The sequence below is a fragment of the Lepidochelys kempii genome, chromosome 19, assembly GCF_965140265.1.
Source record: "Lepidochelys kempii isolate rLepKem1 chromosome 19, rLepKem1.hap2, whole genome shotgun sequence".
In the NCBI taxonomy this organism is placed as follows: domain Eukaryota; kingdom Metazoa; phylum Chordata; order Testudines; family Cheloniidae; genus Lepidochelys; species Lepidochelys kempii.
In genome coordinates this window covers 19,182,657-19,200,793 of record NC_133274.1, presented here as the reverse complement: position 1 = coordinate 19,200,793, position 18,137 = coordinate 19,182,657, and the positions used below count along the sequence as shown (strand labels likewise).

The window sequence follows — 18,137 nt, the reverse complement described above, 5'->3', positions numbered from 1 at the left end:
GGCCATATCGGGGTTGCAAAACTATATGGAGGGTCGGGTAGGGAAGGCTGTGCCTCCCCAAACAGCCTGGCCCCCACCGCCAACTGCTCCCTCCCACTTCCCACCCCGACTGCCCCCTCAGAATCCCTGACCCATCCAACCCCCCCTTCTCCCTGTCCCCTGACCGCCCCCTCCTGGGACCCCACCCCCATCCAACCCCCCCCTTCTCCCTGTCCCCTGACTGCCCCAACCCCTATCCACACACCTGACAGGCCCCCTGGGACTCCCACGCCCTATCCAACCCCCCTGATCTGCATCCCCTGACCCCCCTCCCCGAACCCCTGACCCATCCAAACACTCCCTGCTCCCTGTCTCCCCCCCCCCCACCCCGGCCAGAACCCCTGACCCATCCAACTGCCCCCTGCTGCCCTCCCCTCCCCCCGAACCCATCCAACCACCTCCTGCTCCCTGTCCCCTGACTGCTGACCCAGGACCCCCTGCTCCCCACCCCCTTATGCTGGAGCCAGCCACGCCACCACGCTATCTGGCAAGAGCAGCGGGCCAGAGCGCTGGTGGCACAGTGCGCTCAGGCTGCGGGAGAGGGGCCGGGGGCAAGCCTTCCCAGCTGGAGCTCAGGGACTGGGCAGGACAATCTCATGGGCCAGATGTGGCCCAGGGGCTGTAGTTTGCCCACCTCTGCCCTACAGCCAGAAGTTTGGCTGTCGGCTAAGAATTTAGCATTTCATGCAGTGTAAAGCTTACACTAGATATTTGTCTTGTATCTCTAGAAGCAATCAAGCTCAATATGTTCTTGCCAGCCTACCCTATTCAGAAGGTGGAGCTTCTGATGAACTCTCATTAGGCCTGATGTATAGTCCATCCCAACAGTCAAGACTAAAAGGTAACAAAACTATAGAAAACTGTAAACGGAGAAAAGGGGATTGCAGGAGGCAAGGGGATGTAACTGTCAGCATCCATTGACAAAAAGGGTATTTCTGGCCAAAAAAAGCAATCTGGGGGTCTAAAAACAAATTTAACAAGACCTCCAGACTAACTGACTGTAGATTTTGCAAAGTCTTCAAATCAGCATTATCTCCTTATTTTAAAGGAGCCTCAACAAGTTGGTTTTCATCCAGGCCCCAATATACAGAAGGTATCAGAAGAGGTAAACAGCAACAGAAAGACAGAGCTGATTACACCAACATGACATTGTGTCCCTAGTGGATTCATGAACAAGGGTGATTGAGTCTTGGGGGACTCCAACTGAGTGCCTTCAGGTAGGAGTCACAATACTGCTATTTAACACTACTCTATGCTGTCCTAAGGAATAAATGGATATTTGTCATTCATACTATGTCATGTAATCACATCAGCAGCACCACACAATGAACTCATTCACCTCTGTGCTTCCATTTCCCCTCCCATGCTTTGCCTTGCCTGTTTAAGTGAGTGTACAATGCCTAACACAACAGGGCCCCAATCTCAGTATAAGTTTTAGCATCACTATAATACCTATAAATACTGAAAAGATGGACGATCCAGCCTTAAAAATAACCATCTCCTTTCCATTTCTAGGCAATTTACCATTATGAATATTACTATTTCTATACACAAATCATTGAGGCCTGATTATATGGAATTCAAGACCCAAGTTGTATCCTTTTGCATATGCATAAGATTGTGAGTTCAATCTTAACTTTAGTGTTTCTTGACTTTTGTTTCACAGTGCCATTTCATGCATTTAGTATACAAGTCAGTTGTGTTAATGCCTAATTCAAACTCCATCCCCGGAGAAGGAGATAAAAGAGTTCCTCTCCATGTATATAAAAGATGGAAATTAGTGCCCATCAGGTTGCCTGTTCTTAAACCCTCTCAACTATACAATGTAGATTCACAGGGGTTACCAATCACTGTACTACTCCCAACCATTCTGCTACACTAGGTAGAAAGGAAGTCTGCAATACCAGCCATTGTATATGGCTACTATGGAGGAGCTAAGAAAAGGAGGTGAGCAGCCAGACCACCACTTATATAACATCAATAGCTTCTCAATGTAAAGGATAATAATAGGCTCCTGATTTACATACCAACATATACAATTTGAAATTAAGTGTCATAAAATGGATACATAAACTCTATTTCTGTAAATAGCTATAGGAGCAGTTTAGCAGTTTCAGCTGTACATCCACATTGCACAGGGTCTTCAATTTAGGCAAACAATGTCAATCTAGGCTAAAATTTGGCATACAAACTGTTAACCAGAGTGTGATGTGGATGTAAAATTCAGTTAAATTTTACGTTTGTGAGGAGGATGGGGGAATTTGGTAACAGCAATCATAAATGCATCGACAGAACAAAAACCAAAGCCACTCCAACCCTAAAATATCCAACTTCATTCAGTTTTCCTTTGTTGAACTGCAACTGCAGGGTGAATTTAGGGCTCTTAAAAGCTGGGGACCTACACCAGACTGAGCCACACAATGCAGGATAATTAAGAGGTCCTTTCACACAGATATATAAAAGTTTCCTTTACTAAGTGTTGTGTCCTCTTGCCTCTTATTTATTTTTTATATATATACACATTTAATTGAGAGTGACTTATTTTCACTTGCAGCAAAATATCAAATTTATTGCAGAACAGCTGGATGTGGACAAGTGATAGTGGACTCAACTAATCAACGTTTATTTACATATTTCAGTCATTTTGGTTAATATTAAAAGGAAATGACAACCACCTTAAAACTAATGTTTTAGCTCGTTGGAAGAGAGATAACACCAATGGGTTCCCTACAGCAATTTACAGGAAGATTCTATTAAGATGCTGTGGGGCAGCTACTGATGCCAATATGTTTACAGTAGATTCAAGACTATTTGAACGAAAAGTACTTCAATTAATTAAATTTGCCTTTTCAATAATTTTGTTAATAGATTTCACTGACAGAACTGAAGTTTTGATAGTAGTCCTCTGAAAGTTTCCAGGATCCTTGTGTAACTGAAACAAAATGTATGTGAACGATCCACAAAATGTAGGCAACCCATCCACAAATACTCATTTAGTATACACTTCAGAGCTCTCTACCTGAACACTTTACTTACATTTGCAAGCATCTTCCCATTTTTTGGGCCACAAATACTCCTTTTCTTTTTGCGAATACAGACTAACACGGCTGTTACTCTAAAACCCATTTTTTGCATGTAGTCTCTAACAAAACCAATTAGTGTCCCTCAAGTTACAGTCACATTGTACAAGAAAAAGGTCAAATGGTTTCTTTTCAATCAGATCTGTTTGGCTAGACTTGTAAGTCATCTGACAGTTTGGTCATCTTATCCTATTTTAAAAGCTTGTTCAACTAGTTTTATTCTCTACACCATCTCTGCTTCTTCTGCCATCTGTGGTTATCTTCTGCAGAAGCAGAACGTAACTGCGGAAAGCCAATAGGATACTGAAGTGTGTCCTTATCTGCAAGACTCTAAGCTTTTACTTGTTGTATTGTTTACTTCTAATTTCCTGAATTTCTTAGTAAAAGCATAACAAAAAGGCCTAGTAGAATAATCTGCACATACTAACCTCTGTTCCAATACCAGGCTGAATGCCTGAATAGACAGTGTCTGGAGGAGGGCCCCCATATTTCCTCTGTCCAGTGGTCACATCCAGAGTATAACCAGTCCTCTCTAGCAAAGCCTGAAAATTGTAAAAAGTTGTTACATTAGATAGTTATAATGATATGACAGTTAATTGGGATTGACATTTCCTAATTTGCACTTTGCCAGTACCATACAGCAAGCTATAGGCCTCCTTAAGAGGCTGTGCAGACCACTGTCAGTGGGCACAGAAGTGTTACGTTATATAGAAAAGTTTACAGCAAAAAACTGTTCAGCTTGCTTTTCAGAAAAGGAAGCCTGAACACACTTCTGTTTTAAGCAAACACACTGACATGGTGTCCCAGAAGCAACATGCAACATATTTCCAGTATTTAGTGCATTCTGTATGACATATTGAACAGCATACTACATATTCCTCCCAAAAGTTGATTGCATTTTTTTTTTTTTTTAATTTTGGGTGCCTAGTTTGCCCCCCCGGGGGGGGGGAGGGGGATGTCGTCTATCAAATTCATGGCTGTGAAAAAAACACATCATGGACCGTGAAATCTTGTCTTTTGTTTACTTTTACCCTATACTATAGGGCCATGCCTGGCATGACTCTTTTCCATCAAAATTCTGTGGTAATATAGATACTTCTGGAAACCTGGGATAAAACACTGAGCACATCTTAAGCAACAGTTATGCGTACAAGTCTACTTAAAATGGGGGGGGGGGGGGAGTGTGGGTGGATCCACACTTTTTCACAAGTTGGTCAGGGCATAAAGAGCAAATTTCACAGTTGTGTTCATAAGAACGGCAATACTGGGTCCAAAGGTCCATCCAGCCCAGTATCCTGTCTACCGACAGTGGCCAATGCCAGGTGCCCCAGAGGGAGTGAATCTAACAGGTAATGATTAAGAGATCTCTCTCCTGCCATCCATCTCCACCCTCTGACAAACAGAGACTAGGGACACCATTCCTTACCCATCCTGGCTAATAGCCATTCATGGACTTAACCTCCATGAACTTATCCAGTTCTTTTTTAAACCCTGTTATAGTCCTAGCCTTCACAACCTCCTCAGGCAAGGAGTTCTACAGGTTGACTGTGCACTGAGTGAAGAACTTCCTTTTATTTGTTTTAAACCTGCTGCCCATTAATTTCATTTGGTGGCCCCTAGTTCTTATATTATAGGAACAAGTAAGTAACTTTTCCTTATTCACTTTCTCCACACCACTCATGATTTTATAGACCTCCATCATATCCCCCTTTAGTCTCCTCTTTTCCAAGCTGAAAAGTCCTAGCCTCTTTAATCTTTCCTCATATAGGACTCATTCCAAACCCCTAACCGTTTTAGTTCCCCTTCTCTGAATCTTTTCTAATGCGGGCATATCTTTTTTGAGATGAGACCACATCTGCATGCAGTATTCAAGATTTGGGTGTACCATGGATTTATATAAGGGCAATAAGTTATTCTCCATCCCCTTTTTAATGATTCCTAACATCCAGTTTGCTTTTCTGACTGCCGCTGCACACTGCGTGGATGTCTTCAGAGAACTATCCACGATGACGCTAAGCTCTCTTTCCTGATTAGTTGTAGCTAAATTAGCCTCATCATATTGTATGTATAGTCGGGGTTATTTTTTCCAATGTGCATTACTTTACATTTGTCCACATTAAATTTTATTTGCCATTTTGTTGCCCAATCACTTAGTTTTGTGAGATCTTTTTGAAGCTCTTCACAGTCTGCTTTGGTCTTAACTATCTTGAGCAGTTTAGTATCGTCTGCAAACTTTGGCACCTCACTGTTTACCCCTTTCTCCAGATCATTTATGAAAAAGTTGAATAGGATTGATCCTAGGATTGAACCTTGGGGAACACCAATAGTTACCCCTCTCCATTTTGAAAATTTACAATTTATTCCTACCCTTTGTTCCCTGTCTTTTAACCAGTTGTCAATCCATGAAAGGATCTTCCCTCTTATCCCATGACAACTTAATTTACGTAAGAGCCTTTGGTGAGGGACCTTGTCAAAGGCTTCCTGGAAATCTAAGTACACTATGTCCACTGGATCCCTCTTGTCCACATGTTTGTTGACCCCCTCGAAGAACTCTAATAGATTAGTAAGACATGATCTCTCTTTACAGAAACCATGCTGACTTTTGCACAACAAATATAGTTGCATATTGCATGCCACCCTTACTTCTGCCAGCAGCTGCCACTCTCCCACTGCCCAGCTCTGAAGGTGGTGCCGCCATCAGCAGCAGCGCAGAAGTAAAGATGGCATAGAACTTACAACTGTATGAACATATCCACAAAATTTGCGCTTTACGTCCTGCTCAACCTGCAAAAAGTGTGATTTTTCCACAATTTAAGTAGACCCCTATTCATAATAGTTGCTTAAGATGTGTGCTATGTTTATTTCCAAGTTTCCAAAAAAAATATCTATATTACCACAAAATCTGATGGAAAAAAGTCACTCAGGCATGCTCTCTTCAGACAGGCCTCAGTCTAGTCATTCAAATTTACATACGTACAGCAACCAAAGTTTCAAATCAAGTATTTAATTTAAAACACCTGCTAGCTTACTAGTGGAAGCATGCCTCTTAAGTATTTGTCTAATGTGCATTTCCTGACCGTATCAGAGTGGAAAGCTTCCAAACAGTGTTGTATGCTACTTCGGTGTATTGAGGAGGATTTATGAGCACACTCATATTTACCCAGTCTCTTTCTAGAGACAAATATACCTGCTCCTCCATTACAGCTTAATTTTTGTATCTAAATACATTACCTTAATCTTTGCTTCATCTGGTCCCTTTGTTGACTCTTGTACTTTGCTTCCTTGTTTCTCTCTCTGCCTGTAGGTCTTCATAACTCCACATAAAAATGCACTTTTGTTCTGTAGACACAATTTATAAAGTAATTCAATTGAAGCGTATTATAAAAAGCCATCTAAAGCCACTGGATCTTACACATCACAAAAGCCAATGTGTCATGTTAATGTAATAACCAAAATGCCAAAGGAATCCTTAAGAACATCCCAGCTGATGTAAATTATCAGAACAAACTGATGATTGCTAAAGACAATAAGGCTCCAGCTAGCACTAACAGGTCACACATTCACTCAATATATAGTGCTCATTCCAGCATTAGAGGCTTTTGCCTTGCACTCAAAATACAAATATCAAAGATATATGCCAAACTTCCAATTTGGGTTTGAAACATTAGAACACTGCAACATCAAGTATTTGCTTTACGGGAACTCAGAAGTGCCAAAACACCATTACACTTATCTGCTCACACTTCTGGAGCTCTCACCTTACCTGTACATGCGACAGGTCACTTTCTTTAAACTGCTGTAATACAGAGAGGGCGCCTTCTTCATTAAATTCCCTAAGAGCATCAATTGCTCTCTCATCAAGATCGACATAAGCTACCAACCCTAAAAAGTTAAAGATAGAAAAGTTACAGATTTCTGTTTAATTATACAAAAGCAAGATGGCTAACAACTAAGCTATTTGCTTTTAAAACAAGCAACAGTTATACTGCATATTAGTAAATAGAATTATGCATTATTTAATATTAACTACATACTCCTACACAAGTATATGAAAGGATATGGGTATACGAATGAAAAAGTTAAGAAATTAAAATGTATATACCTAGGCACTACAGTAAACTAAGTGCAATATTAAACCAAGAGTAATAGTTTCAGAAGCTTTGGAAATCCAATCTGCTGCAAAAAAACAATGCTACATACCAGGGTTTGAAATAATTAAAACTCTGGCTCATATTTCCAACAGATCTGTGAACCCAAAGCTTTAAGTTTCCTTTCTTTGAATGGAGCCATTCTAAAATACACTGACAGGGAAGCATTGCCTATATCTTACTCACTTGCCTGTACCCTATCCATAATGAAAAGGGAGCCAACTGACTGAGGACCTGAGCCACTTATAGCCACCTCCCGCCTCACCTCAAAAAGCATTAGAGATAGAACAATTTGTTGACTTCTTGAAGTAGGTGGGAAGAGTGGAGATTACAGTGGATTTTCCACTTGGGAAAGTACAAAAAACATTTTGACCCACCCACAGTTTTTAGTATCCAGAAAGACATTTCGAGCCCTGCTATGTACCCCAAGTACACTATTAGCAGCTGTACAGGTACAGACCCAAAGACAGTGGACCAGTTCTGAATCGCATGTTATTTTCAAATTATTTGGAAGTTTTTCCTCTCTTTGGAATATCAGTGGTTTTATGGAAGCTGTGGAGTGCTGCCAGTTACAGACAAAGATTACATTTTCCAAGAAACCTGCTGATATTTAACAGACTTCAGTGTGAATCCACATAGAGAACTCCTCACAACACTGAACATTCTGGAATTTAAATTACTGCACACTCCTTAATCTCCACTGGAGTTCAAAAACACAATAGTACAGAGCACAAAGACTGCATTTCAGAAATGATCCTGCATATTGGAAGGCACCTGTATCATTCACAAGTGAAAAGACTGAGCAGATTAAAAAAATCCCAAAGTACATCCCCAAATTTGGCTGTGGCATCAAAAGAAACTAATAGAGCTGATAAAACCCTGCATAGTGTAGAACATCTTCAGTTGGCATTAAGGAAATTTGAACAAATGTGTTTTCAAAAGTTACCCATGCAATGAAGTCATACTAGCTAGTCAATTTCTGGGTTAAAATACTCTTACTTGAGAACTCCTCACAACACAATTGCAACACCTTCTAGACTCGAGTCCTACAAGTCCCTTGCCCAGCCATTTACATCTATCCTCAAGCCATGATGTGGATATTATCATAACCCACACTTAGAGAAAGGCATCTCTAAGCAAATAAAAGCTGGTAGAAACTCACTGGACTGACTTCCAAAAGAGATCGCCCACACAAGCCAGAATATCAACATACTGAAGATGGATAAGGTATTATTTTGAACTGCCTTCACTTGGTTTGTGGAATTTTTAGACTGTTTAAAAGGAGAAACTGGCATCCTGTCACTGAGATATTCAGGTAAGTGCATGAAGCAGTTCCATTTATGTCTCTAAATCTGTTCAAAGAACACTCTAAAGAGGAAGAGGAAGTTTCCATTTATAAGACCAAAATAATGGAGGGAAATTATCCTCCCAAAAAAAAAAAAAAAAAAAACCCCTCTTCCTGCAAAGGGACCCGTTCTTGCTAGGATTTCCAGAGACTATATTATTCAATTTGCTGAATAGCTTACTCCTGGACTGTGTTAAAATGCAGTTAGAGTGAAAACTTCAGTGTAATGACTGACATGGATTCAACTGTTCAGCTGGAACTAGACAGAACATAAAATCCATAGGCAGACTGGAGTTCAAATGTTGTCCCAGTCAAGACAAGCTAGTTGCTTTCCCTACTGAGCCATCTACTCAGCCCTTAAGTGTTCTAAGAGTCACTGTGAGGAGTTGACAGTAGAAAAGTAAAAGCGAAGTGATGACTATTTGGATTAAGAAAAATGTGCAGTTTAGTATGCTGGAACATACATCTTTACTTGTGAAAGTCTAAGACAAACTGATGCACTGTCTCCTGAAGGAACTAGGATGTCATTCAACACTAAGGATGATTCCAATAATTAAAAAGAGTCAGTGTCAAACCCAATTTGCCTTCAGGGAAGTGGAAGTAGCAATACATTCAGAGCTACACAGATCAAACACAGTGAGAATTTTTAAACCTTAATCTATAAAATTTGAAAATGGTATGCCCTCACTTTCATAACCAATCAGAAACAAGAAATGTATATTATACCTGTCTGAAATATTTCATCAAGTCTCTCTGCCACCTTCTGTGGGAGGCCTGCCTCTATCAGTGTCTTGTAGTGTTCTGTGTGAGTTACACTGGAAGTATCCATTGGTTCTTCCTCTTCTTTTAACTGTACCGCATTACCATTCACCTGATTAGCCATTTTATTATGCTGCTGGAAAAAATTCAGGAGCTATATTACATTAAGCCAGAAATAACTAGTTTGTAGGACAATGCATGATTTATCTAAACTAATTGGTATACATGCTGCAAACGACCTGTATCAAAATCGTATTTAATGCTTTTGGGATGCAGCTGATTTAAGTTTCAATAAGTACAGTTCTGTAACATTGTGGAACATGTACATGGAAGAATTTACATTTTTAAAGTACTTCATGTACATCAGATCTAAACTCAACTTTGATTGTCAGTAAGGTATCTGGTTACCATAGCAGCTGGAGTGTACTGGTGTATTACATAACACCCTTCAATTGGTGAACCATAAGCCACATCAAAACTACTGCTATTTTCATCTCCCATTCCTCTAATCTTAAAATGATTATTTCTTATGCAGGGTATCTTAACATATCAATGTCAATACGTTTGCCAACTTTCACATAGTTTCCTGGCTTGCTGTCATGCCTTCTTTCAAACCCAACTTAATGTTACATGAGAGGCCATACTCTTTTGCTCAGCATGCTTCAGAACTCAAACATGGAAAGTGCCATACTACGACATATTACCAATTTCAATCCATAGTGGTACAAATCTGAAAGTGAAAAACCACTTCAGGTAGAATGTTTTAGATTCTGCAAATTGTAGCACAAGGTATTTTGAATTTTACTAGTTTCAAACGCAGCCATGACTGCAGCATCCTGAATTTCTCGTAAGTAAAAGACTTGATGCAACAATCAATAGAGATCGCAAGGATGTACATTCAAAGAGGCACAGCTACTGTCTTAGACCACTCTAATGGGCTTTGCCTAATTCACTGTACAATTTGTCTCAATTTCTCTATTAGCCGGCCAATAGATGTTTTCACCTCAGCTTTCATGGCTGAGATTGCAACCAACTACTTAATTAGGATTGTCAACTGTATAAGATCAGCAGAGATGCAAATAGTGCTGGGCCTTATAAGACATGAAAGAAAAGTTGATGATGCATGTATCAGTGATGGAACGGTAACTACACAGACATATGCAACATGACAGGAGCAATGCAATATGTACTGGAATACATGATTTGAAGATGGTTCAAGAATAAACCTTTTCTAATGTTTAAGCCTCAAGATATCTAGTCAGCTACCACAGAACAAATCTCTTAAATAACTTCACCCAAGACAGACAAGCAACATATCCAAAGCTTCTAAACTAAAGCCTATGCACTGCTCTGAAAATGCACCAGGGCAAATTTGCTGGCTTGAGCCAAATCATTCTTATTAGACAGACAAGAGATTCTGCAATGGATTGAGAGAACTGTGGTGACTGGGAGGGGACAAGACTCAAGTGACAGTCCCTCATGCAAGCTATATAACGAAGCCAACTTCTGCAGCTGCATGATATACATGTATGCACTTAGAAGTTGCTATTAACTTTGCTATTATGCCATTATTATTTTTGCTATTAACAAGCATGTTATCTCTGGAGACACAAATCCACAGTTTGAGAACTGCACAACTAAGCATCTCTGATTTTATCTTCTAGACCGAGTCCCATTGGGTAGATAGAAAGATTAACCTAAATAATCTATACAGAAGCCCCTGGAAACCTATAAGATTGGGTCCCTAAATCCATGAACTACTGGAGCTCATTTACAAAATGTTTCTTAAAAATTTCATGAATATATTGTCTCATACTATAGAATTAGAATTTATAATCCCTATTCCATGATGAGCTATAATGTGTCTTAATTAAAACTCTCTTTAGATAGGTTTTTTTCCCTCTAAAAGCATTTCATAAAAAAATCTGATTTAAATTAAAAAAATCAGATTTCTGGTTTTTTAAAACAGTTGTTTATCCACTCTGATTTAAAGTGACAGTATTACTGTACAAAACATGTCAACAGAACCATGCTTATTCACCTCTACACACAATATTCACCAAACTCACATTATATTAAATCCCAAAACATTACTGCAATGTTAAGTTTGTGCAGTGAATTACATAAAAGTCAATAAATGCTAAATTAAGGCTAGAAATTTGCTCCTTAGGTATCTTTAGAAGCCACCCCCCCCCCATACCTTGAAATAGTTTTAAAAAATTGTTTCAGGTACCATATCAGCCTTTGAGTCTTGTCTCTTCTCCCCCATCACCCCAACTCCTTTGCCAGTTTTTGTAGCTTGACAATCATTTTACTTTACTTTCTCTCACTTGTAGGGTTTTGCACAAGAAAATACAGGGAAAGTGTGAAACTGATTACACAAAGTAAAAAAGTGAAATAGACAAATAGCCTCAACTACAGTAATTGTTTTACCTCTAACAGTAAAAATGTTCCTAAGTGAGTAGTTTAAATTGATGTCCCTTTAAGAGGCTTTTTTTAAAGCTGGATTAACACTTCAAATGTCATTTTCACACAGTATTCAACTCTCTCCTGATGGAAGATGTTAAGACTTTAGTCATGTTCTCAAGCTTACCTAAAACTTGTGCTGAGAATTATTGGTTGTACACTTTTAGCTGCAAACTTAATGAATTTGCAGTTCCACAGCTAAAGCTTCTCATAAGCTATGAAGTATTACTTTTGTAACCTAATGGTACAAAATATTTAGTGTCACTGTCAGCTTAGTATTTATATAGGAGTGTACAATCCAGTAAGTTTTTGCTACAGTATTACTCCAATGCAGAATGCACTTTTAGTATGAATTTTAAGCCTATTTTACTTCACTTCATGTAAGTCAAGTGTATTCTTCATGCTATACATGTTTATCTTTGTAAAAAGAACTTGAGAATTAGTATGAGATCACATAATTTAGGGCTACTGTAATGCATGTGCACAAACCAGCTAAGTTAAGATTATTCATCCTTAACTATGCATTTCCTGTCATGTGTCTAACTGCAAACTCTTCTTTAAGTGTGGTTCTACTCTGAAACATGAAGGTATTACGGTAGGAGTAATGTGTCTCAGTGATTTCCAGATGAACATGCACACCATTCCAATCACAAGCAGAGATTTTTTTTCCCCCCCATCAGCTAGTTTTGCAAACTCAGATCAGAATCTGAGTGTTAAATGGTGATTTTTCCTCCTTGCTTCACCAACACACAAGCCAAATCATATCCCCTGCAACACCCCTTATGACCCCATTGCCTTCAATGGGGCTGCACAGGTATAACTGGAATTCAAGAGTCATACTGATGCACAAAGAGGAAGGTAATCCAGCTCTCTTCCTCTTAGCTGTGTCAGCTATGCAAAGACACCAGAAGTAAACACCAGTTCAATTTTTGTCACCAAAGAAAGTTACTTGAATATGCTATAAGATCAGTTGATTAAGAAGGTAACATGTTTACTTTCATTATTCAGACTAGAAAAGAACTTTGAAGTGAAGCAAGTTTGAAAAAGGAGTAGAGATGTTGGAGTTTGCACATGGATCATGCCCATGACATGGCTGGTTGGTAGTTTGAGCCATACGTGAAAGCACAAAATGCACATATAAACCTGATTAGGTACACATACAGAAATTGTACAACCCAAGTTTCGGGAGGACAGGGAGATTCTTTAACCCAGATGTATGCAAAGATTATAGATACACTTCCAGAAGGATCATTTACTTTGCTATGCGTGAAATATGTAGAATGTGCAAAGACAGGTGGACTTCAGGATGTGCATACGTATAAAGATGTGCCTATTAAGCAAGCAGCAGTATATAAAGTTTGGGAGCAACTGCAGATTGTAAGTGTGGATGTTTTGTGTAGAATCCATATTGGTGTCCAGGCCATTACCTAACTGCACCATTTTGAAGTTGCAGAATGGTGTTTTACGTAAAAGACTCCATATTGGCACTGCCAACTGTGCAACTAACGACAGCACTGTATAATTTTTGTTGAGTTACTTGCCCACCCATATCTCAAAGTCAAAGTAATTAATCCTCATTGAGGTCTAGCCACATGCAAAGTTGGAACTCTGGGTGTTATTTAGTTACCTGATGTGGGGGAGGAGTTATGCGCAAGTAATTCAAGTAGTCAAACCTGCACTTTCCCCACCAAAATAGTTCTCTTTTAGTATAAATCCCACTACAAGATGATACAGCTGCTGAGAACATGGACTTGTTCCGGACTGCTATTCAGCTTGCTACAACAGTTATGCTACCATGAAGCAGCAAAGCTGTACATAATCAACTTTAAAGTACAGCAGGCATAACTAAAAACCTTATGGATATTCTACACTGAGCCTGCACCAAAGCCATTTCAAAGGGCTTGTCTCCACTTACTGGTGGACCGATGCTGTGGCGCTCAATCCAGGGATCGATTTATTGAGTCTAGGGAAGACCCACTAAATCAACTGCCGATCACTGTCCTGTCGATTCTGGTTCTCCACCAGGATGAGAAGCATAAGGTAAGTCGACGGGAGAAACTCCCATCGACCCAGCATGGTGTAGACACCACAGTAAGTCGATCTAAGATACGTCGATTCCAGCTATGTTATTCACAAAGCTGGAGTTGCATAATTTAGGTTGATTTAGCCCCATAATGTAGACCTGCCCTAAATTACTTACTTTAATCTCCCCACCCCCCGCCATCACCACCTACTAGACAACTAGTGCCTCACTGGAGGTTTAAAAACATTACATTGATAAATCAAAATGGCTGAACTTCAAAATGTTCAATGTATCAAAAAAGGGTTTTTCTGAAACTGAAAAATTATGTGCTACCCCAGTAGCTTTACTGAAGCACAGCAGAACAGATTTATCCCTCCCTTCACCCAAAAAAAAGTTACCTTCAGTCTAAGATCATGTTTCAGAGTAGCAGCCGTGTTAATCTCTAAGGTGCCACAAACACTCCTGTTCTTTTTGCGGATACAGACTAACAAATTTATTAGAACATAAGCTTTTGTGGGCTACAGCCCACTTCATCGGATGCATAGAATGGAACATGTAGTAAGAAGATATATATAATATATTCACATACAGAGAAGGTAAGAGGCTAATTAATTAAGATGAGCTATTATCAGCAGGAGAAATAGATTCAATATGTGAATAGATTCAATATGTGTAATGACCCAGCCACTCAGTGGCTGGGTCATTACACATATTGAATCTATTACCCCATGTTAAGTATCCTCACACCTTCTTGTCAACTGTCTAAATGGGCCATCCTGATTCTCACTACAAAAGATTTTTTCCTCCTGCTGAAAATAGCTCATCTTAATTAATTAACCTCTTACAGTTTGTATGGCAACTTCCACCTTCTCTGTATGTATGTGTATTATATATATTTTCTTACTATATGTTCCATTCTATGCATCTGATGAAGTGGGCTGTAGCCCACAAAAGCTTATGCTCTAATAAATTTGTTAGTCTCTAAGGTGCCACAAGTACTCCTGTTCTTTCTAAGCTCATGGACAGTTCAAATCCAAAAGAAGAATTTAAGAAAGATGTGAGGGAATGCAAGGGTTTATAATGGAAGTTGAACAGTGACTTGAATTACTGAAGAACCTCACTAGCCCACACTTCCGACTGGCAATCCAGAAGAAAGTTTTGCAAGTTCCACACACACCAAAAAAAACCTAACTATAATGCATCAGTTTACCTTAAGTCAGTGGTTTTCAACCTTGGTCCAGGACCCAAGGGGCCCGCAGATTATGTCTAAGATTTCCAAATGGGTCAACACCTTCAACTGAAATGTAGGGGGTCCACAAAATGAAAATAAGGTTGAAAACCACTGCCTTAAGCAATACTTGTGATACAAATGAGTAGTTATTTATGACAGTTTCAATTATATAAGATATACTACAAAACATTAATTAGCGTAAAAGTAGTGAACAAGCTACAGGACTACATTTTTGCTCTGAAGTTACTGCCTTCATGCAAATTAAGAGCTTTGCAGATTACCAAGGTCCTAAAGTCTAACTTCTAGTACAGTAAACACAATTGTTACAGTGAGTATTTAACACATCCACCCCTCCAGACCAGCTATTCTTAACCTTTCCCATAAAATGACCTCATGATATGGGAAAGCATAGGGACACCTCCCCCACATCTAGAGGGAGGTCATTACAACCCCAGGTTGAGAGGCTATGCTCAAGAGTATCTATATAGATGAATACCTGTCATCATGGTATGAATGCCGAAGGCTGTAACTTCACTGCAGAATTAACTCATATTACATTATCTACATTTGAGTCAACTCCCTGTCAAATTAGCCTAACACCTCTCCAGTTGCAAGACACTACTTATGTCAATTGGAGGGTTTCTACCAGTGACCTTGCACTGGGGGTTAGGTCAGTTTAATCACATTGCTCAGGGGTATGGACTTTTTTACACCTCTGAGCGACAGTTATACCGACCTAATTTCCTAGTATATATCAGGCTTCGGTGATTGTACTAGCAGCTGACAAATTGTGCTAACCCCCAACTCCATCCCACAAAAGGGTCAGCCAACTCAAGTTACAAACAGGAGCACACCAAGTTAAGGGTTTGGGTGTGGATGGGACTAAAGTTAGGGACAATACTTGAGTTATCACTCAAATTAACTCTGCAGTGAAGACATGCCCTAACATCCATGAATTTATCTTCCAAAAGGACACTTCAGTTCTCGATCTGTAAAACAGAGGTAATAATCATTTACCTACCACACAGTGATACTGCCAGAATAAATCCAGTATTACTGTGATTCACATCATAACTACCTAGACAGACACTTGAGTAGGGATGTTAAATACTCTTAGGAAACACAGCTTTTAGAATAAAAAGGTTAAGTAGAATTTTTGCTAGTCTGCAAACCCTATAATTTACACAGAAAAGCCAGTCACTTCACAGAAAGGATTAAAAAAGCACTGTAGTTCAAAATTACAGAAGCGTTTTTACTCCTACAAAATATACTGTGTATGACACCAGTAATTGTTCTGTAATACATCACAAATAGGACTCCAAAATGTTTATGTGGCCCTCACAATGCTCTCCACAGCACAAAAGTATCAAAGCTGCTGGAATCTTCTTGCTCAGTAGTGGGAGAGAAGACAAAAAAAGATACAAAGAAAAGTCTAAGCAACTTCCTCTAAATAAACCTATGTTGAACCATACGCCAAGTAGGGTAACTGGCTACATTCACAGAGTAATGGATAACCAGGCCACTAACATACAGTAACTAAATCCACTTTAAAACCCTGTATTTTTATTCAAAATTGTACTGAACAGAAGTTTGGTAAAGTTTACAAAAGAAAATGCAGTTTCATAGTGATCAGGTCCTAGAGAATTTTAGCTCTCTCTCACACTAAGATTTACCATCTAGAAGGAAATAGGTAAGTGGTAACTTGAATTATTTTAAATAGGTTTAATGTGAAATTTAGCTTACTAAAACCCACACTAGCAGAATACTTCCTACGGGTGGTTTTACAGAGAACAGATGTGTCCTCGTCGCCACCCTCATGGCAATACAGATCAATCCGCATTTAGGCAAGAGGTTTCCTAGCCAACCCACGCACACGGGGCAGGGCAGGGGTCTCCCGGGGCCAGCAGCCACGGGGCTCTGCCTGCAGGCAGCTTCCCCGAGCGGCCCGGGCTGCGCCGGGAGCCAGCTGCGCCTCGCCCACAGCGGCTGGAACGCAACGCGGCCGGCGCGAAGCCTCGCACGGAGCAGGAGCCAGCGCCCGCCTCTCGGCGCCCGCAGGCGGCAGCCAGTCCACGTGGTGGAGCGGAGCGGGCCAGTCTCCCGCCACCCGCGCCGCCAGGCCCGACCCCACGCAAAGCGCCCCCCGCCCCCCCACGCCGCCGGGAAGCGGCCGCCCTCCCGCCACGGCGGGCCCCGCGCCCCGCCAGCGAAGCCGACGCCGCGTGCGCGGCTGGCCTCCCCAGCCGCCCCCTTCCCGGCCAGGCGCCCGGAGGCGCCTCTGCGAGCGCGGCCTGCGGCCCCCGCCTTCCACAAGGCCCCGGTCGCCCTGGGCCCGCCTCCTCTCGCGCCGGGCCTCGCTACCGCGCCGGGCTCCCCATGCGGGACGCAGGCCCGTCCGCGGACTCGCCGCCTCAGAGCGCGGCAGCCCGGCTCTCCCCCCGCGCGGCGGCGGCCTCCCCCCGGCACTCACCGGAGCGCGGCCTGCGCGGCGCGGCTGAGGCCTGAGCAGCGACTGCAAATGGCGCCCGCGCACTTCCTCTCTCCTCATGGACGGCGGCGCGACCCCGGCAACACGCGGGGTTTCCCGGAACTGCTTCCAGGGATCCCGGCATTCGCCAATCAGCATATTGGGCGTCAGACGAGCACCGTTCGAAACCTATGAGAGGTGGGAGGCGGGACACCGGTATTCCCTCCGGCCAATTGGAGGAAACGGCCAGACCTGCCGCGCAGAGCTGCGGGATTTAACGCGGCAGCTGCGGCCCCCCGCTGCCGGGCCAAACAAAGGGAGGCGAGCCGGGCCCCGCCCCGCCCCCGCGAGCCGGGCGGCCTCCAGAGCTGGGCGGGGCCGCCCGGGGTCCGGCGAGGCCGCCCCGAGGGGCCTTTCCCCGCCCGGCGCTCCGGGCTCACCGAGGAGGCGCTAGCGCCCCGCTCCTCGCGGCCGGGCGGCCTGGCCCTGCTCAGGCGGTTCCCCCGGCTGAGCGCACCCGGGCCCCAGCCTCGCCCGCCGGTCGGGTCTCCAGGGCTGCCCGCTCCTGCGTTGCCCCTC

At 41.9% G+C, this 18,137-nt stretch overlaps 1 protein-coding gene across 6 annotated transcripts in view; it reads right to left on the bottom strand.

Moving 5' to 3' along the window:
* The window catches only part of HNRNPR (heterogeneous nuclear ribonucleoprotein R), a 52,589-nt gene extending 34,850 nt beyond the window's left edge, over positions 1–17,739 (bottom strand). Inside the window, exons 1-5 of one of the 6 annotated variants that reach the window (XM_073317794.1) lie at positions 17,562–17,737; positions 9,339–9,507; positions 6,883–7,001; positions 6,351–6,458; positions 3,548–3,661 (exon numbers count right to left, since the gene is read on the bottom strand). In XM_073317794.1, coding sequence (XP_073173895.1) covers positions 3,548–3,661; positions 6,351–6,458; positions 6,883–7,001; positions 9,339–9,507; positions 17,562–17,717 — 666 coding nt within the window. In that variant the 5' untranslated portion in view covers positions 17,718–17,737. Of the gene's footprint in view, positions 1–3,547; positions 3,662–6,350; positions 6,459–6,882; positions 7,002–9,338; positions 9,508–17,561 lie in introns of all 6 variants that reach the window. The other 5 variants (XM_073317795.1, XM_073317796.1, XM_073317797.1 and 2 more) reach the window with 5 other exon arrangements.
* Between the last annotated feature and the right edge of the window lie 398 nt (positions 17,740–18,137).